The sequence below is a fragment of the Sceloporus occidentalis genome, unplaced genomic scaffold (assembly GCF_023333645.1).
Source record: "Sceloporus occidentalis isolate IW3139 unplaced genomic scaffold, rSceOcc1.0.p SCAF_7, whole genome shotgun sequence".
Taxonomy (NCBI): domain Eukaryota; kingdom Metazoa; phylum Chordata; class Lepidosauria; order Squamata; family Phrynosomatidae; genus Sceloporus; species Sceloporus occidentalis.
In genome coordinates this window covers 79,177,666-79,199,615 of record NW_028316987.1, presented here as the reverse complement: position 1 = coordinate 79,199,615, position 21,950 = coordinate 79,177,666, and the positions used below count along the sequence as shown (strand labels likewise).

Genomic DNA, 21,950 nt, shown 5'->3' with positions numbered 1-21,950 from the left:
CCTCCCCCAACTGTCATTCCTTTTTCCTTGTATGTCATGTCTTATTTAGATTGTAAACCTGAGGGCAGGGAACTGTCAAATTAACATTTTATAAGATGCTCTGAGAGCCTTTGTGGATGAAGAGCAGGGTATAAATAAATCAATACGTATTTTGCTATTGGCCTTAAAATAAATAGGATTAACAGTGGTGCTCAGGTGCACCTAGAGCAGACCCACTCAAGCAATGAAACGTACCTAACAAATATTGCATATGTTAATTATCAGGCAAGACTAATAATCGGACTTAAGCCATTAGTTGATATTTTGTAACCACAACAGTATAATACTGAAATGCAATATAAGTGTAACAATATGTAGAGTAGCTCTCAATACAACTAAGGCCTCAAACAACACAAGTAAGGCCTTAAAAAGAGCCACTGTCGGGCTGCATTGGGGGTGTGGAGTTCAGATGACACATGCCCTGAACACAGCCGGAAACCACCCCAGGTACTCCTCATCCTGGAAGAACCGACTCAAAAAGGAGCAGAAAAATACCACTCCTTTTTGGCACCCAGTTCAGGACCATGGCAACAACCCACATCAGAGCTGGCCGCATGCGGCTGCTGCAGTTCTGTGACAAATGGTGGCAGTGCGGCTGCAGTGCAGACCTTTTGCACCATCTGCTTTACCCCTAAAAAGCTGTAATGTTTGACTAATCTTTGGCTGCATCCACACTTCAGAAATAATCCAATTTCACATCACTTTAACTGCCATGGGTCAATACTATGGGATTCTGGGAACTGCAGTTTTGTGAGACCTTTAGCCTTTTTTGTCAGAGACCTCTGATGCCACAACAAAGTTAAAGTTGGTGTCAAACTGGATTGTTTCTGCAGTGTGGATGCAGCCTCAGTTAAGATATACATTAAGAAATCTGGATTAAATAAAAATGAGAAGTTGTACGTGCTGAGAAGGTTCATTCTGGGACGGCAGGGGAATTTACTATGCAACCATACCTCTTTAAAGTGTATATGGTATTATTGCTTTCAATAATGTGTTGTCCAGATATGGATGTAAATTGTGTCCCTTTTCTTCTGGGAAATGCTACCAAAGGTATCAGTCAGTATCTTTGTAAATATTCTTGAGCTGAGGTGAAGCTGAATGGTAAAGCTTTGAATTGGAGCAGTACTTTATGTGTAGAACCTCTGTGGTCTTGAAGCATAGCTATTACATCTAACAAATTCATGTTGTTTAATTCTGTTGTTGAGGATTCTACACAGTCAGCCCTCTTTATACATGGATTTTTATACACGGGTTCAAGCATCCATGGCTTGAAAACATTCCAAAAAAAGTATAAATTCAAATAGCAAACCTTGATTTTCCATTTTATATAAAGAATGCCATTTTTCTCTGCCATTATATTTAATGAGACTTGAGCATCCACTGATTTTGTTATCAATGCCTGATCCTGGAACCAATTCAAAAAGGCAGTCGGGACTGCTTGCCTCTGGCCATTCGAAATAATGGTGGTTAGAAACTTTGCTTGGAGAGCTCTCTGCTAGCACTCTGGTATTTTAAGATAAACTGTTGTTTTGTTGTTATTTTGTCATCCTTTTTAGGTTTTTTAGCTTTAGGATCAGGATTGTCTTTAATGGTAGGGTCAGAGCCTTATACCACCCAGCTTCCTTTCCCTTTTTTGTCTATATTTTTATTTCATCTGCCACTAATTCACTGGAAGTCAGGAATAATTTTTTATTATTATTATCGTGTCTCTCATTACCAGAGACATGCTGGGCAGCGGTCATCTGGGAAGTCTTCGTCTTATTTTTATACTTGTCAAATTGTCTCTACCTCAGTCGTTCCTTGCTCTGCCAGCTTAACTTTATTTTTTGGAGGACACCTCTATAATGTCCTTCAGTTTCTTTTCCATTTCATCTAGCATTTCCTTTGTTCTATAATCGAGCTGCCTTTTAATTGTTATACAAAGAAGGCTAAACACATCTGTTAGCCAGTCAGCAAAATTAAAACTAGTGGGGGAGGAGGGAGTCCAAATGGTAATAACTGAAAAATAACACGGCCCCCTGCCAGCATGGGGTTAGTGCATGGGATAAACCCAACAAATAATAATAATAATAATAATAATAATAATAATAATAATAAATATGGATAACTCCCCCTGCCATCCCTAGAATTAATTTTTCACCTTCAATTTTCTATATATTTTAAATATCATTTTCTCTTCATCATGGTCCTTGATGCCTCAGATCACTTTTGTCTAAATGGAAGAACACTTAATGTCCTATAGTTGCATGAATCCTGACCCACACTTACCAAGGAGTAGTAATTCCCGCGCAACCAACTTTGCCCTTTCCCCACCCTTTGTGCCTCATGAGTTTTTTTAATTTTTATTTACAACAAATAAACTATACCATACATATATTTACAACATGAGCTCTATTATTTGTCCTGTCACATTGTTATATTTCCAAGTTTCACTTCCTTTAGTTTACTAGCAGCAAATACTCTTGCTTCCTTTGTTATATTCTATATAGCCTTGTATTACTCCATAACCATTAAGCAATTATTCTCCATTTTATATGAACAGTAAATGCATATTATTGCATTAACTCTGTAATTTCCTATTTTCTATTCATGAATATTTATTATTCTGATTTTCAACTGAGTGTTTCTGCTCTTTTCCTCTCTTGCCATCTTTTTTTGCAATAATTTGTTCCTCGTGAGTTTTAGGATGCTTTCTTTATTTTTCTTGCCAATAGGACAACATGGCAGAGTGTGGAAGGGAGCGAAACACAAAATCAAAAGTAAAGAGGTCACTACATAAAAGCCACAGATACCTAATAGAAAAATAGATACTAACAAAGAGCCCAGACATGACAGCAGTTAGCAAACCTCTGGAAGAGTCCCCCAAGTGAAAAGTGGCAAAGTATCATGCTGGCATGGTGAAGAATTTGGTCTAAAACTAGGAAATGCAAGACAAAAAGAGTTGTGACAAGACGTCATGCTATCATCATGAAAAATATGGGCCAAATCTAAAAGAAGTGGTGAGGAAATGGGATTGTGCAGCAAGGTATTGTGCCGGCATTGTGAAATATCCCACCACCACCACCCCTGCAAACAAAGCCATGAGAACATCTGGTCAATGCATGGGTAACCTCCATGAATTTAAGCATAGTAAGCATATAAATGAGATACTACCCAATCTCTCTGTGCCAGTTAAGAAAAAAAAAACATAAATAGGGTCCGCACACTGAAAAAAGTACAGGGGAAAAACAGATTTATTCTTATAATTTTTAAACATGACAATTTTTCAGCAGCAAAGGAGTACATGCTTAGCAGGCCACTGAATATCAAAATGGGAAAGAGAGGGGGCATGGGTGAAGGAGCTGCGTTTAGCCACATGGTCATCACACATATAATTAGACATGCTTTCCTTTAGCATCACAAGACAGCAAAACACAGTAGATGGTGGGAAACTCATATATACAAAAAGGAGATCTATGTGTACCACAACAAATGTTCTTGACAGGTTAATACTGGAGTGAAATATCTTGGCAATTAAGTGGTTATGTGACTGGTAATACCACAGTGTAGAATACAACACACATCTGGATTTCTCAATTTTATTGATATTGCTCACCACAAATATAAATGGAACAAGTCTACAACTCATACAAATTTTGCTAGATTAGAACTGTGAAAGCTCTAATTTAAAAAAAATGATATAAATTCCTTGCCTATATATCTGTATAGCAATAGCAGCTTCATTTATATACTGCTTCAGACCGCCTAAAAAGTCTCTAAGCGGTTTATAACTGTAAGCTAATTGCCCCAACATGCATTTTAGCAACCCCGGAAGGATGCAAGCCTGAGTTGAGCTTGAACCCTGGCTGGTATTGAACTCGCAACCTTATGGTTTGTGAGTGAGTGGCTGCAATACAGGCATTTAACCTGCGTCATCAAAGAAATCTGTATTTCAGTGCATTTGGAGGAAATTACAGTGACTGGGTGCTCTGTCCTTGGAATGGAATCATTCTGACTCATAACGGGCCCGAACAGACAGGCCAAAATAAAGCTGCTTCAGGTCACTTTGGAGATATGCTGTTTAAATGCTGCATGCATCCTCCTAAGAGGCTGGAAGCTGTGCCAAAGCCATGCTCCAATCCTAAGGACTGGAGTGCAGCTTTGGTGCAGCTTCTGGCTTCTTAGAATGCATGCAGCATTTAAACAGCATATCTCCAAAGTGACCCGAAGCAGCTTTATTTTGACCTGTCTGTTCAGGCCCAATGAATACTATTTGGGGGTGGAGGGATGTGCCTTCAAGTTGTATGTTGTCTTATGGTCACCCCATTAATTTCATAGGGTTTTCTTTGACAAATAATACTCAGAAGTGAAGTCAAAGGCTTTCATGGCTGGCAGCCATAGTTTTTTGTGGCTTTTTCAGGCTATGAGGCCATGTTCTAGAAGAGTTTATTCCTGTCATTTTGCCAGCAGCTGTGGCTGACTCGTTCATTGTCTGAAGATGCCAACCACAGCTGCTGGCAAAACGTCAGGAATAAACTGTTCTAGAACACGGCCTCATAGTCCAAAAAACCCACAAAAAACACAGAAGTGACTTTGACAGTTCCTTCCTCTGTAGGAGACTTCAAAAAGGTTCCAAGACCTGACAAGGTATGAAAAGTCTCAAGCAGATGGGCCCGATAAAGTGCCTGTGGCCACTCCAGCACCATTTCTGCCAAGGATGTGGTGACTGCAATTATCTACCCCCAATCCAGGCTGCCCCCACAGTTTTCAATCCAGCCAACAAAAGGAGCAGTATTTTCCTGCTCCTTTTGTGGCCGGGTTTGGGCCACCTCAGGTGGCCCTAGCGCAGCTTCCATGTGGTTTGTGGATGTGTGGCATCTAAACACCATGCCCCCAATGCAGCTCAATGGCAGACCTTTTGGCCCAACCTGTTTCGGGTCAAAGACTCCTGTCTTTCTGGGTAAAAATACCTGTAATAATTATTTGGTTTAAAGCCTACAACTAGCCACGGGTTTATTAGCATGTTAAGAATTTTCTTAGTTTATCATATTATTGAAAGAAGCTGACAACTACTATAACCTCCTAAAATGTATCAAACAAAATGTCACAGTATCAGATACTGAAGAAAAACATATAGGATAAGAGACTTCAGAAAAAAAATATAGGATAAGAGACTGAAGAAAAAAATATAGGATATATAGGGCAACTCTCATATAAGAATTATATATGTTAATATAAAATATCAGCACAGATCTAAAATATGACCTGTTTAGACTTTCTACACAAATGGCCAAAGAAAGAAATTCTACAACTTTACAAGATCCAGGTAAACTGTCCTTATAAATTAGGAAAATGTTCATAACTAATCTATATCTATCATTCTGTAACATAATGTTTCTTTTATTCTGTCATGGTCTTTTAAAAATGGAATCATGAATAAATATAAAATGAGAAGTCATTCTGGTTTCTAGCTGTGATTCCAAGGCTGTTCAACTCAACAGAATGTCTTTGGAGTCAGACCCTGACCAATAATTTAAAGCAAGTCTAAATATTAAACTAGAGTTGATAAACATGAAGAATATCTAGAATATCAGTAAGAAAATAAAAAATAAATAACTGTTTTCTGAAAAACAGACATACATAATTTTACCATTAGACAGTAGTATGAAATCTCAAGTGTGCTTACCCTTTTATTACTGAACGTCCTCTTTTTATTTCTGCAGACTCCTTAGATTTTGGCAGACCTTTAGAATCAACCTTTGAAGTAAAAATATGATAATCAAATTAGGCCTAGTAAACAAGTGCTGTCTTTTTTCCTGCTTTATCACATTCACTGACTATCACCACATTCATTAAGTTGAACTTGTAAATGATACTTAAAGGTAAAGGTTAAGATTTCTCCTTGATATGAATGTTTAGTCATAACTGACTGAAGGGGGCAGTGCTCATCTCTGTTACTAAGCTAAAGAGCTAGTATTGTGAAAAGATGGTCATGTGCTAGCCGACTGCACCAAACCCTGTTACCATCCCATCAAAGTGGTACTTGCATGATTTCGAACTACTAGGTTGGCAAAAGCAGGGACTAGTGACAGGAGCTCAGTCACGTGGCATTTGGGCCTTGAACTGCTAACCTTCAAACTTTACAATAGTCAGAACTGGCATCTTAACCACTAAGCCACCATGTCCTTTCTAAATGATACTTAAAGATTATTAAATTATTAAATTTAGCACGTAGGATACTGATGAATTGTAAAAAAAAAATGCATTTAAGATTTTTCCATTTGAGTGCTTTTAAAACTTCCTATTTGTTTCTTTCAATCTCAACCTCCACCCCAATTTCAAATTTAACATCTGTTTTCTGAACTTTTAAGTATAATAGCAAAAAAAGGGAAAGATTTCTGTGGCAGATTGAAAACTAAAAATTACTATGGCATAAACTTTAATGGATCATAGACTACTTCTCAGATGTATCAAATCTGATTTATTATGTCAGATTTGATTTAGGAACTCTTTTATTATTTCTATTTCCTCATTGTCTAGGTTGAATTTATGGATATCTTCCATAGTCATAATTTTTATTTTCTTTATGTTCAACAGTAACCCTGCTTTTGAACTTTCTTCCATTTGAGTCTAACTTCCACAGTAGTTGCTTTAGCTCTGTGATGTTTTCTGCTAGTAGTATGGTGTCATCTGCAAATCTTAGATTGTTGATGTTCCTTCCTCCTATTTTCATGGTTCCCTCTTCTGTGTCCAAACCTGCTTTTCATATAATATTTTTGGCATATAAGTTGAACAGATAGGGTGAAAGGATGCAGCCTTGCCTGACCCCTTTGCCAGTTGGGAACCATTCTGTTTCTCCATGTTCTGTGCTTTGCTGTAGTCATTAAAACACATACAGTTGGCCCTCCTTATCTATGAATTTTTATCTACAGATTCAAGCATTCACTGCTTGAAAATATTTTTTTAAAAGTATAAATTCCAAATAGCAAACCTTGATTTTGTCATTTTATATACAGGACACAATTTTACTATGCCATTGTACAGTGCGCCCACATATACGCAGGTGTGTTTTACGCAGCTTCCAGCATACACTGGAAGCCACACCAGAAGGAAGGGAGGCGCGTGCTGAAAGAAAACAATGGTGTGCACTCATATGGCATGCGCCCCGCGCGCCATACTACCGCGGGCATGAGCCCCATTCATTTGAATGGGGCTTCAGCATCCGTGTTTTTTCCCTTACGCTGGGGGGTCCGGAATGGATCCCCCACATAAGGGAAGGAACAACTGTACTTAATGGGACTTGAGAATCCATGGATTTTGGTATCCACAAGGGAGTCCTTGAACCAAACCCCAGCAGATAACAAGAGCCCATTGTACTGATTTTCTTTTGGAATTCCTTGCTGCACTCCATTAGCCATCGTAGCTTTGTCATGTGGTCTCTAGTGCCTCTACCATTCCTGAACCGTGCTTGCATCTCTGGGGGTTCTCTTTCCATGTATGGTTGAAGTCTATATTGCAGAATTTTGAGCATGATTTTGCTTGCATATGAGATTAGTGCCATGGTCCTGTAGTTGCTAAGGACTTTTGTGTCTCCTTTTTTTAGATGAGGATGTATATTGATTGTTTCTAATCTTTTGGCCACTGTTTTGTTTTCCATATCTGTTGGCATATATTGGTTTGTACTGGTGCTGATTCTTTCAGTGTGGATAGTAATATTTCAATTGGAATGCCATCTGTTCTTGGTAATTTATTTTCCCCCATTTCTCTTATTGCAGCCTCTACCTCACTTTTTAGAATTTAGTATTCGTCTTTATATAGTTATTCATTATATGCATCCTTCATTTTTTTCATCTCTTCTATACAGATCTTCTGTATACTGCCTCCAGCGTCTTTTTATTCCTCTCCGGTCTTTGATTATATTGTTTTTATTGTCATACAGAATCCTGGTTATTGGTTTGAACTTCCCTTTGGTTTCCCGGATCTTGTGGAGCAGATCTTTAGTTTTCCCCTTTTTGTTGTTTTCGTCTATTGCATTGTTCATTGTAATAGTTGTCTTTGTTCTGTGGCATTCATGATTCTGAGCTGATTATTTTTGACAGCCACATTAAGTCTGTCGTACTTACTAACAACAAATTTGATATTTCTTGTTTCAATTTTCTCTCTCTTTCAACAATGTTATGTATCTTGTGTCAGTGTTTATTTGAGCCCCTAAATGGGTTATGTTTCTTGATGGTTTTAAGGGACTCTTCCTGTAGTTTATTAGAAATTTGTATTTTGTTAAGGTGTTCAATGTTATTTCAAGAACGCTTATCGATTTTATTTCTGTCTCTGCTTTCCTTAATATGTCATCAATATACAAATAAATTTGTCTTCTTTTTTGTCTGAAATAGGCTATTACAAGGATTAGTGTTTTTGTGAACACTCTTGGTGCTGACACTAAGCCAAATGGAAAGGCTATGAATTGATAGTGCCTTCCCTAGAACTCGAACCCGAGGAATTATCTGTCCTTTGGTCATGTCGGATATGAAAGTATGCTTCCTTCAGGTCTATAGATACCATTAGATCTCCTCTATGTATTATTTGTAATGTCTCCATTTTGAATCTAAAGTATCTCATGAAATTGTTGAGGTACTTCAGATTCAGAACTGAATGCTAAGTACCACTGCTTTGGAGCAAGGTAAAGAATATGGAGTAAACCCCAAATCCCCTGTGCTCCACTGGTACCTCCTTCATTGCCCCTATGTTCACTAAATGTTATATTTCCAGATTTATTATCATTTATTTTTTGTTTTTCTTGGTACTGGAGAGGTACTGCTGTTTGGTTTGCTGTTGAATATTATTTTGTATCCTGAATTTACATGCTGATGAACCCATTTGTCCAAAGTTATTTCTTCCCCATAAGTGACCAAACTGCAGTAACCTTCCCCCTACCAGTATGGTCAATATTGTTATTTTCCTCATTTTTTAGATGACGATGCTCCTCCTGTACTTTGATTTTGTTTAAAGACCTGTTTTCCATAATCAAATCTTTGTCTTTCCCACTGTTGTGTTTCCTCTGAAATCAATTTGTTTTGACATTCCCCTGATAAGAAAGGAATTGCAACTGTTGTAGGATGGTCTGTAAAATGTTTCTTTTCTTTGCTCTCCACTAACGTTTTATGTAAAGTCTCTTCTCCAACTAGAAAACCTCCTGTGTAAGGTACAAATGCAAAATTATTTCTGGACCTTTAGTCCTTGCTTTCCCAAGATTATCTGAAATATGTATACATATATATACAGAAATGCTGCAGGATGTGTTCCTTTTATCTCTATGGTCACGTATTTTGGAGAGTGTTCACAACTACAGTGAATTCTTTTGAAGGGTATGTATAACTTTGTTTAGAACTACAATTTATGATTATTTTTGTATCACAGTTTGATTAATGTTGTCCTATCTTTTTACATATTATATCTTAAGTGTATTTATATTTGTTTTCAGCCCCTGAAGAAGGCCTAGTGTGTCCGAAACACATTAGGCTTTTAAAACACTAATAAACAGTTGACCATCTTTGAACACGTGGAGCTTCTCACCTCTTTGTTTGCTGCTTGGCTACATGCTTTCAGTTTCTTACCTATACAAAACTACATTTGGCCACATGGCGACTGTCACAATAGCCATCTAGATTAGAGCAACTTTACAGTAGCACACTGACATCCTCCACCAAAGCTTAGACCAGTGATGGCGAACCTATGCAACGTGTGCCGGAGAGAGCTGAAAGCCAGAAAAGGGCGCTCCGGAGAAGGAGCCAGAGAAGCGTGCCTCTGGCTCCTCCTCGCAGCCTTCTCCCTGCCTCCAGCTGTCTCTTCAAGAGTTAGAGGCCAGGAAAAGGGCAGGGAGAGGAGGAGCAACCAGCGTGTGCCAGTGCCTCCTCCCCAGGGAGCTTTGCCGGCCTCTAACTGTCTCTGGAGAGACAGCTGGAAGCAGGGAAAGGTCCGTGGGGAGGGAGGCAGGGGGCCTGCCCATTTCCCTTCCTCCCCACTTACCCTTCCTGCCCCCCAAGTGTCCCAAACGGGGCACCTGGGAGGGCAGGGAAAGGTCTGTGGAGAGGGAGGCAGGGGGCCTGCCCATCTTCCTTCCTCCCCACTTACCCTTCCTGCCCTCCAAGTGTCCCAAACGGGGCACTTGGAGGGCAGGGAAAGGTCCATGGGGAGGGAGGCAGGGGGCCTGCCCATCTCCCTCCCTCCCCACTTATCCTTCCTGCCCTCCAAGTGCACCAAACGGGGCACTTGGAGAGCAGGGAAAGGTCCATGGGGTGGGAGGCAGGGGGCCTGCCCATTTCTCTTCTTCCCCTTTTTCCTTTCCTCGCCCCCAAAGGGCTCCAGAGAGCCCTTTGGGGCAAAGAAAGGTCTAGGAAGAGGAGGACTGGGGCTGTGTCCATGGCTCCACCCCCTCACAGGCCTTTGCTTCCCCCCAGCTGTCTCTGAGAGACAGCTGGGGCCTGGAAAAAGGCAGGGGAGAAGCCCCACCCAGAGGGTGGAAGCCACACCCCCTGGGCCAGAAGTCCCGCCCCAGCACGCAGCCCCATCCCGAGGGGGCAGAAGCCTTGCCCCCTGGCACGCGAACCTAAAAAGGTTCACCATCACTGACCTAGACTTTTTTGTGCCACACTTGTTTCTTTTTTACAAAATCAGGAGTTTTGGAAGATCATAGCCAGTATTTTTAAATGCTATCCTGGGAAGCAGCAGGGAAGCAATATAGCATTACATGGAAGAAGCCTGCCCTCCGAGGCTTCCAGTGGTGCAAGTTTCCAATTTAAGCCCCCTCCTCAAAAAATCAGTGATAGAGGGGCTCTGGTGACTGTACAAAGGCCTTGCTGGACAACATGTAGATTGGTCTAGAGGTCACTTTTTAAATCCAGAACAGTTGTTTTATTTTCTGTAAGTATGCAGCATACATCTGCCACTAGTCTTTCTTCCACTTAACAAAATTCTTCAGATTTTTATACTGTATGTTGCTATATGCACATATTTCTAAAGATATGCCTTCTGAGACAAAGGCCCGTTACAGACTGCCAAAATAAAGCTGCTTCAGGTCTCTTTGGAGGTATGCTGTTTAAATGATGCATGCGTCCGAAGAATCCGGAAGCTGCACCAAAAGCTGCACTCCAGTGCTTAGGAATGGAGTGTGGCTTTGGCGCGACCTCCGAACTTTTAGGACCCATGCATCATTTAAATAGCATACCTCCAAAGAGACCCGAAGCAGCTTTATTTTGGCAGTCTGTAACAGGCCAAAGTCCAATGAAGGAGCAATGATATTCTTGTGGGGGAAGAATAAGTACCATATGTAACAGATTCTGCACTGAAAAAATTCTGCATTTTAAAAATGAAAGTAATCATTACTTACTGTCTCCGATTTTCCTTCTATTTTAGCTTTTGTTTTCTTTGACTCTTCCTTTTTGTCAGTTAGCTTTTCTAGAAGAGTAAGAGAATCTTGTGCTCCACTTAATTTTTCAGTATCCGGGCGAATTGACCCTCTTCCCTTAAGTTTAACATCTTTTGTTTCAGAAATGTCCTGGCTTTTTCCTGGAAGTATTTCACCTGCTTTTCCTGTCTCGGCTTTTTGCTGCTTACTGACTGCCCTGTCGGCTGCAGTACCAGACATCTGTCTTAAATCCGTTCGATCTTCTCCTTTGCCTTTAGATTTTGTTGACTTTTTGCCTTTCTTTGGAATATCTTTGTCATCTTCCACAATTGCTGTGTAAGGGAACTGCCAGTCTGGAGTACGTGGAGGTATTTCAGCAAGCTGACCCTTTGCCTTCTGGGCCTCCTAATTCAAAAAATTAAACACAACATTTCTAATTATCTCATTTGTCATGGTAGTAAAAAATTTCAATGTCTACAGAAGGTTTCATAAGCATGGAGTCCACAATGCAACAGCAAGCAATGCAACAAGGAAACAGGGCAGGGGAAGAAGATTGTTATCACAGAAAATATACCTCTCATTTTGCTGAGGGACATCAGTAGATTATTATTCTTCCGTTTGAAATCTACATATAATATACCATTATTCTCCTTAAATTAACTATATTATGGAAGTTAAGTTTCTAACAACAGTCCAAATTGGGCAAAAATGTTCACAAACATTCCAGCTGCTTGGGAAACAAAAACAACTGTGTATTTCTTGCACAGTATCTGAGTACTCCTTGCTTAAGAAAATGAAGTTCACGCACACCTGTAGAGCTGTGATAGTAATTTCATATATTTCTGAAGAAGTACATTTGCAGGGCAAGCTGAAGGTTGGGTACTAAAAGGCAAATAGCTACTAAAGGCAAAGAAGCTACATTTCAGGTATCCCACAGACAATGTTGGTTAAAAGAAGGCTGAAGAAAAGGCATTGAAAGTTAAAGTAAAACAGGAATAAGCAATGTTCAAAATTAAGCTTCCGAGAAAATAAGCAGAATCATACAGAGTGCCTAAACAGAAGAGCAGTGATCCGCAGGATTGAAAAGAAATGGGAAGGTAAAGAAGAATTGAAGAACCAGCACCTGGTGGCCCAGGAGCCAAAGAAGTATAGGATAAGTAGGTTTAAATCCTAGTATAGTCATTCTCCCAGTTGCAAACTCTACTACTACTGTGATCTGGAACTCCCACAACAGCAATGCAGTGGGGATAAGAGCTGAATTTTACATATTGATTTGAACTACACAGTTCTTCGGAGAATAATATCATTTAATAAATATACAAATTTATTTCCATTTTACATTTTGTCATAATATTTACAGACTAAAAAGTGCTGCAAGTAGTACCTCTAATACTTTCTGCAGTTTCTCTTCAAGCATTTTCTTCTCATTTTCAAGTGACTGAATGTTCGCCTACAATATCAAAGTTTTATTTTTACAGGTTAAGTTATATTTAGGAATTTTATTTAGATTCAGATTGTAAAGTACTCTACAAGATATCTGCTACTGCATATTATAATAATAATAATAGATTTATTTTTATCCCGCTTTTCCATGATGATCAAAGCGGCATACATATTATTATTATTACTATTATTATTATTATTACAGTGGGTCCTTGCCTTACGCGGGGATCCGTTCCGGATCCCGCCGCGTAAGGCGAATTCCGCCTATGCTCAAGCCCCATTGTAAACAATGGGGCTCGTGCACAGCGGCATGCAGGGCGCAACGGGCGCACTGTATTAAGCTTTATTTATATAGCACTGTAAATTTATAGATGTTACTGCCCCATCCAATAAAAGATGAATTGATGTATTTAGCTTTACTATTAGGATGTCAGGTTGTAGTGTGGCATTTTAAAGGCTGACACATTGGGTACTTACTATGAAAGTCCATTCTTGTATGTGGAAGGAGTCATTCAGGACTGGGTTATCACTTGTTCCCACCCAGGCTAACAAGAGTGATGTTATAGGAAGAATAACATTTTTAAGCTTTAATGGTGACAGCTCGCCTCCTCAGATACAGAAAGCTTATACCATATAAATCTTATTTGTCTTCAAGATGTCAAAACACATTTTGTTGATTTTTCTACCGCAGCACAACTATTAAGGATACATATTTTCATTTATCTTGTTCTTGCAAGCAGAACAGTAATTTTTTAAAAAAATCTCTACTGTAGGATAAAATGGCACACTTTTTGAAGACTATTTGCAGTTCAGGACTTTTAAAAATGAATATTTTTTTAACAAAAATGATTTTTTTTTGCAAGAACATGTCATTTTCCATGTCTGAAGTTGTTTTTTTAATAGAAAATGTTTTCTGTGTAGAAAGTTTGCTTTTTTAAAATAGAAAAACATGTTTTCTGCACAAAAAGAGCAAGTTAAACTAATGTAATTTTGCCAGTACCAGGAAAAAACTAATAATGTCCCAAATTGTGATTAATCTTCTTGTGTCCAAATTTTTTTGCCAGGGAGCCCCAGGTGTCCAGACACCCTTTTTTGCACTGAGGAACTGAAAAAAGACAAATATTCTTTAAAGGTACCCCTCTGGAAGTAACCTAGGTTTTAACCTACTCTGCTTACATTAGCTTTAGCTAGATCTTCTTTCATTTTCAGATGTTCCTTCTGCCTTAGTGTTGGTATCCTGTATTTTGAAGAATACAAGCACACTAATTATGGAGGTGAAAATACTAAAACTGTTATTACTATATTGGCAATCCCAGAGGTAGTGGTTAGCTCTAGATACCATCTATTCCAGTCAGGGATGCTCAGAATCCCAATTAGTACATCAGACCATTAATAAATCAAAATACAAATACACAAGAAAACACTCCCACAAATAAGGATATCTTGAAGAGGGAGAGTCTTCTCTCCATATCTAATCATCAACTTTCCTGAAGGGCCTTTTAGAATACCATGCAGCTCCTGAGCTGTGTATTCCTGTTTTAAACAGGAATATAATTGAATCTTCCTTACATTCTGACATCTGAATTGTTCTTCAGGTTGAAGTGAATTTGTAAAATATCTCTCTTTTAACTAGATTTCTGTAATGCGCTCTACTTGGGGCCTAGCCTTATACCAAGTTCGGAAGCTTCAGTTAGTTCAAAATGTTGCAGCCAGATTGGTCACCTAGGTTCGACCATATAACACCAGTGTTGAAATCCCTTCAACGGCTGCCAAAAAGCTTCCGGGCACAGTACAAGGTGTTGGTTATTACCTTTAAAGCCCTACATGGCTCGGGCCCAAGTTACTTGCGGGAATGCCTCTCCCTACATAACTTGCCCCGCACACTCAGAACATCCAGGAAGAATTTATTGGAATATTATAACACTAGATTAAACACAACTTCCTGTAGAGCATTCACTGCTGCGGCCCCTAAACTGTGAAATAGTCTACTGGAAGAGATCCATCTTATTACCACCTTAGATGCCTTTAAGAAGGCACTTAAGATGGATCTCTTCCAGCAATTGCAAGGTCGGCAGGTTGTGACCCAAGTGCTGCCTGACAGAATTGTCAGGATATGCAAGTCAGCACAGTAAGTTTTGACTGGATGAAGGTGTAGCAAATGGCAGGTGTAACCAGAATAAGGTAAGCCTGCAATTAGTAAATGAGAAAGCAATTGGCCAATTAGGCCAGGTGGCTATCATAGCCAATCTGCAGACTATAACTGCTTTGCAAGTCTGGTGGGTTTCTGGGAGCTTTCTATGTGTGCTGTGTATACTGTTTGGAAGTATTCTGGGTTTGTTTTCCATGTTACTGAAACATACAGTGTAAGTACTCTTCATGCTGGCTGTCTTTGTTCTCTGTGAGTTTTACATGCTGCTAGACTGATAATGCTGAACTGTAGTATGTTAGTATGCTATGCTGATTTATTTTTGCATTGTATATATTTGTACTTAGCCACATTGCTTATTTTTGCCTTATAGTCTGCTGAGTAAAGCTTTATTTTTGTTGACTCCACAACTCTGCTGTGATGTCTGCAATACACTATAACAAGAATGAGCTTCTGTCACTAGTCCCAACTTCTGCCAACCTAGCAGTTTGAAAGCATGTAAAAGTCCAAGTAGGTAAATAGGTACCATTTTGGTGGGAAGGTAACAGTGTTCTGTGCAGTCATGCTAGCCACATGAGAGAGAAAGTAATGGATCCATCCCATTGCTGTTTACCTATCCATTGTTGTTTGTTTTAATTTATTATTTTAACTGTTGTTGATCTTTTTTAACATGTTTTAATTGTGTTTAATTCTATTTTAAGGGAAGGAGGGTTGGGGGATATGATCTGTATAATTTTTAATGTTATAAGCCACCCCGATTGCCTGAGTGCAGATGAGGCGGGATATCAATAAATATTATTATTATTACCACAGAGTTGTCTTTGACAATACTGGCTTTTTGGCTTAGTCCTGGAGATGAAAACCGCACCCTACAGTTGGACATGACTATCTTGTCAAAGGGGAAAACTTTGTCTTTACATCTATGTAATATTTTAATTATGTCATTATATTTTATTCTATTTTCTTATTATGAACTGTCCTAGAATATCTAAAGGTATGCAAAATATCTAACACAAAATAAAAAACACATTTTACCTTGGTAATTTTTAACAGTGAGTAGATGGTCATAAGTCAGAAATATTCATCATTTTTTTGTTTATATCATTCTTTTTTTCCTTGTTTATATTTAGTAAGCATGATGTAAAATTAGATCCTTTATAATTACTTTTATTTCAAATGGCCTTACCTCTCTGGAATTGCAGGTTTCTCTTCAACTTTTGCTTTCTCTACTTTTGGCAATGCTTTTTTCCGTGCATCTGGCCCCAATTTATCTTGCTGGTAAAGGTATACAATAAATTCAAGATGGTTACTTAGCAGTTTTGTTATAAGTACTTTGTGTAGCCACATAATTGGAAATGCATGTATCAAGAAACAGCACACACATATGTCAGTCTTCCAGAGAAGAATGTCAGAGTAGCATAAACATCACCCTTCCCCTTGATGAACTTTTTTATATTCAATACAAAAAACAAGAAGTGGAGTCAAGCTGCTGTTGTTCAATTCAGCAAGCTGACATGTAATATTAATTAAAATATTCCATTTAACAACAAGGGGAGAATATGCTGATCTACATTTGTAGAAAACATAACAAAAATGAAGTTTGTTTTCATTCTAATTTTATTGAACTTATTCTGCTTGTTGTTTACCCATATCCGCGAAATTAGAAGCCATAGCAGATTTTGAGAAAATTACAATTTCAAGATTTACAGAAATAAGAAAAGTATGGGCACAGTTTAATCAAGCAGACAAAACACACCAATACATGGTTTTCTATGATGACAAATATATCTGGTAGTAAAAACAAGAGTACATTCCTTTGTTAATTTAGGGATTTTCCAGATTGATTAAAGAAGTGTGCGCTCTCACAGTATCTTCTTGAGCTTTCCTGGTGATTCACACACAAGGGAGGAATGTGGACCACTAGCAACACAAATGTTTTTTGAAACTGATACATCTGTGCAAAGAAATGAGTTATCAGTAATGGCTACTTGCATACAAACTCGCCAGTCATCCATTTGTTACTATGGCAACCTGTCTCTGAACATGAAGAAACGGTAGGCTGCTTAACCGATGAGATGCTACTTTTATCCACTCCTACCTCTGCCAACTCCCCTTTTCCTCGCTTTTCTTTCAAACAGAAATTCTATCTCCATCTAACCTCTCTTCTTACTTTTTCCCTGTTTCTAATCCTTCCACTGATTTCTTTTTTCTTTATTTCTTTCTTCTCTTCTCTTTCCAACAAAGCTTTAACTCCTTCCTCTGCAAAGCAGCTTTTGTTTTTGTTTCTCAGTTTGTTGTGACACCAGAAAGAATTCTGGGAGTTCTTGCAGTTAGTGGTGTCAAACTGGATTATTTCTGTAGTGCAGATGCAGCCATTGTTCACCTTTTGCTGTTGCTCAATTAAGTAAATATCTTTCTCAAAGCTACTTCTCTAGCCAGTTCACAGGCTTGTTGAGGAGCAGCCAAACTGAACTGAATTGAACAATTTTTGTGTTTGTTTCTCACATGCTTGCTCAGATGTGGCCAGCTGAGATCACTCTTGGGCTGGCTCTTTGCTGGTGTTCTGCCTATTTTTCCTGAGGGCAGCAATGGATGTCACTCAGTCTTTCAAACTCAGAACCTTTCAATGTCTTCCTCAATACTAACATGCTCCTGACACCATAGGCAGTAAAAAGGTGAAATACAGAGGGAAAGATACATTAGGGGATATGGACAGAAAGATAGATATGAAAAGTAAAACAAAGAACTAGATGGAAAACTTTAAGAACAAGTCACAAAGAATTTTAAAGTCCAATTAGAAGTAAAGAAGGGAGGCATTTGAAATTCTGCTACTGACAAGGTTACTTAGCAGAAGAGAGGGAACTCAATGGTCACAATTGAAACAGAAAGTTGGATTCATGTCTTTGGAAATTTTGCAAGAGACACAACCCACGTGTTTGAAAACTGCTCTTTTGCAGCATCAAGAGAATGAAAATAATATTGGTAAAGTGCACTGAAGCCACCCAAAATAGTCCAGCAGAATACCTTGATGAGTTACTGTAATACAATGTAAAATTAACATTCCTGGAGGATCTTACCGTGAATTCATTATCATCTGTGAAAGAAGCATTGTACGTCCCTTGAATATGCTGTAATAGTATGCTAAGTGTGTTTCTGTGCCCAGGGGAGAGGAAATGCTGCCTCCTATTGTAGAGATCAGGATTATGTTTCTATCTTGCCTATTTACATGAGCTTTGGCCAAGTCTGTTCTCACCCCAACATGTTGATTTGGAAGGACAGGCTGGAAACAGTGCAAAGCCAGACAATTTGCTCTCAGCTCCAACCAATGTATGCTATGCTACCTATTTCTGACAACTGATACCTCTGACTGGGAAGATCCTTGAATGGGATGTGTTCTTTTTGTCCACCATGCAAGAGAGATGCAAACATTTAATGGAAGATGCATCTGAATTTTTTTTATTAATGTCAGTTTTTTAAGGCGTATTGCAAAAGAAGCCATTGCAAGGCTTGAGAATGAAACTGTGCCTAAGGAACCACCTGGAGATATAACATTAGACCCAGAATATTAACTGAGGATATAAGATCTATATCCATTTCTCCCAGATTCTTTTCCTAAATGAGATGCTTGACTTTTGGTAGAAAATAATCAGACCATGTTGTGTATCTGACAGGACACCCAGATGATCAAAGTGAGCAACAGGTATTTTTTTCTTGTGATTTACCAAGCTTAGTCAGGGAGTACACAGCATGAGAACTCCACAAGAGCATGAAAATTCAATACAAGATCATCCAGTTAAGAATATTTATATATTGCCTGAAGATGGGCTACCACTGAAACCAAATTCTTTAATAAAGATTTGGAGAGATGATGTTAATCTAGATGGCAGAGCTTTGAATTGATTGCATGATGAAATATGCAAATCAATGAAAATACCTGTGGGAAGACTAGATAAGAATATCAAGATAGTCCTGTCATAGATTCCATTTGTGGAAGATTTGTGAGGGGTTCACTAACAGCTTTTCTCATCTCTCCACACATATTATAATGTAAGGTAAAGGTAGTCCCTTGACATGAATGTCTAGTCAAACCAACTATAAGGGCGGTGCTTATCTCTGTTACTAAGCCGAAGAGCAGCAATGTCCGAGGACTGCTCTGGTGGTCATGTGGCCAGCATGACTGCACTGAATGGTGTTACATTACCACCGAAGTGGTACCTATTTATCTACAGTATTTGCATTTGCATGCTTTCGAACTGCTAGGTTGGCAGAAGCTGGGACTAGTGACAGGAGCTCACCCCATTACGCAGCAATTGGGCCCCAAACTGCCAACCTTCTGATCATCAGAATTGGCATCTTAACCACTAAGCCACCACATCCTCTATTATTATTATTATTATTAAGTCATACACTTTTTATGTGTTGTCTACCTTTAAGGCCAGCTTTAACTGTTTCAGTGCTTTATTGCATTTTGTTTTATGTACTTGCTAAAGAGGCCTTAAGTATAAAGGTAGACTGTGCTGGTATAAGCACCAATGACGTATTTCTGTCTGTCTGTCTTGGGTGATAAGAGGATGTATGATGACTATAACACCTCTCAAACTGTGATCATCCCTGTAGCTGCTAGAATGGTCAGTCCTAATAGAGTATACATAATCCCACACATACACCTGAGTGCATTCCTCTCTGAAAGAGGGATGCCAGTGTTTTGTCTGAGAACTTGAAAGACCCATTTGGAGCTAAGATAATGTAGGGCCTGAGCAGATGAAGAGGAAGCCTGGTTTACCTCTGTAGTTTCCTAATTCTCAGGGGAAATCTGCTAACCACACAGCTAGATCCCACAATGGACTGAACCCCCACAGCTAGTCTGCACTGCCCCCCTTCATCTACAAGGACAGATACACCAAAAACAGGGGCGTTTGTGGGTACAAGTTGTGCCATGCCATTATTTTTTCTCTGCCCCATCTCAAACACATATGCAGATGTGAACTATGCACCTCCAGCAGCCACAAATCACCTCTCTCATCCCATCTTTCATAACATTTCTCAGGATACCGCTCCATCCTCTCACAGCATTTCTCAAATTCACTCATACTACAAGGAGTAAGAGAATAAAAAGACCTGAGGTAAGATATTGCCCTTCTTAACCTGTAGGCTTCTCAAATTTATGTGGCATCTTTACCCTTATTTGCAAATAAGACTCACTGTAGGGCCTACTTCTGAAAATAAATGAACAGAATTACAAAATAAAGACTTACAGCACATTCTGTGCATGTTCACTAAGAATTAAATAGTTTAATTTCTAGAAAATGTGTGTTTAGACTTACAGTTTCAGAAGCTTTCATTTTTTGAAGTTCATCCTCCATTATCTGTTTTTCTTCTGCTAGCTTTCGAAATTCTTGCTGAATCTTTTGTAATTTCTAGATAAACAAAGAAAAAAATTGGAAGGAAAAATAATTGAAAAAGGTTTTAAATGAAAACTACAAAATTAAATGTGGTTTTGAAAAAGCAGGAAAAAATTTCAACAGTGATAATCACAGCAAGAATTAGGAAAGAACATGTTATAAGGTACAACATGAAACACATTACTTTTAGGGTAACAACACTGGTACATCCATTACTTTTAAAAGGCAGTTTAGCATAATTTAAAACTGTTTGCTCAACAAGTAATGCATTCTTCTAAAATGTTACTCTTGAGAGATCATTTTAGAGCAGGGGTGGGGGACCTATGGCCATTCAGGTTCTGACAAACTACCATTCCCATCATGCCTCACCATCAACCAAGCTGGAGGAAGTTATAGCCAGACCCATGAGGGCTTGTAGCTCCTCCTCTTATGTAGTGTCACCATAAGGGGAGAAGCTACAAGCAAGCCCTCATGGGTCTGGCTATAATTTCCTCCAGCTTGGCTAGTGGTGTGTAGACTCATTTGATGCTCTAGATCTTATGCTACTGAATAGAGGATTTTCCAACTGTTAATTCATCTACTACCATGATTCTTATGAGCTATCAACCTGTTTCAAAATGTATGAATTTGGGAGCTCTAAATCATTCACAAAAATTTAAATAGTGCATCATACTCACACCTTCCAGCACATCTTGCTCATTTGCAACTCTAAAAAACATAAATTACATGTTTTAACTTATTTTCTTTATAAGCCTTAATTATTTCTAATTAAAATGCACAAACATGAGGTATCCCAAACTATTACAAAAGAATGTCACATGAAATGGAGAAACAGTTGCATAAATCTATCAGTAGTATGTAATTGAAAAAAATTGGTGTAATTCCAATTCAGATTACTTTTTCCATTTTCAAGTTATTCTGAGCCATATCTTTATCGAAGAGTCCTGGTAGCGCAGTGGTTAAATGTGTGTACTGCAGCCACTCACTCACAAACCATAAAGTGGTGAGTTCAATACCAGCCAGGGCTCAGGCTCGACTCAGGCTTGCATCCTTGCTAATTACTAAAATGAGTATGCTTCTTGGGGGCAATTAGCTTAAGAGTTATAAACCGTTTAGAGACTGCTTAGGTGGTATGAAGCGGTATATAAATGAAGCTGCTATTGCTATACAGATATATAAGCAAGGAATTTATATCATATTAAAGTGGGATTTTGTTATCTGCTGGGTTTGGTTCCAGGATCCCCCATGGATAACAAAATCTATGGATGCTCAATCAAATGGCATAACAAAATGATGGTCAACTTCCAGCAGAGTTGCGCTGGAGGACCTAGAGATTCCTAGAAAGAACATTTTTAATCAAAACAGCAAATAATCAAAGACACAAAAGCCAAAGCTGCAAATGTGGAGGGCCAACTGTACTCATCATTACAAGACAGTATAAGAGATGTATTTTAAATCTTTTCTTCTTTTTTCAAATAGTTAATATCTGGATGGAACAACTAGGCAGCAAGGCTGCTGCTACATATGTTGAAAAATGGGG

The 21,950-nt window shown here is 38.7% G+C and overlaps 1 protein-coding gene across 8 annotated transcripts in view; it reads right to left on the bottom strand.

Annotated features, from left to right (window-relative positions):
- The window catches only part of LOC149310011 (uncharacterized), a 235,216-nt gene that overhangs the window by 143,489 nt on the left and 69,777 nt on the right, over window positions 1–21,950 (bottom strand). For all 8 annotated transcript variants that reach the window (XM_089533474.1, XM_089533473.1, XM_089533480.1 and 5 more), the window contains 7 exons: window positions 21,088–21,118; window positions 20,333–20,425; window positions 16,195–16,283; window positions 14,039–14,099; window positions 12,804–12,869; window positions 11,402–11,824; window positions 5,705–5,775 (listed from right to left, as the gene is read on the bottom strand). In XM_089533474.1, coding sequence (XP_089389600.1) covers window positions 5,705–5,775; window positions 11,402–11,824; window positions 12,804–12,869; window positions 14,039–14,099; window positions 16,195–16,283; window positions 20,333–20,425; window positions 21,088–21,118 — 834 coding nt within the window. The remainder of the gene's footprint in view (window positions 1–5,704; window positions 5,776–11,401; window positions 11,825–12,803; window positions 12,870–14,038; window positions 14,100–16,194; window positions 16,284–20,332; window positions 20,426–21,087; window positions 21,119–21,950) is intronic.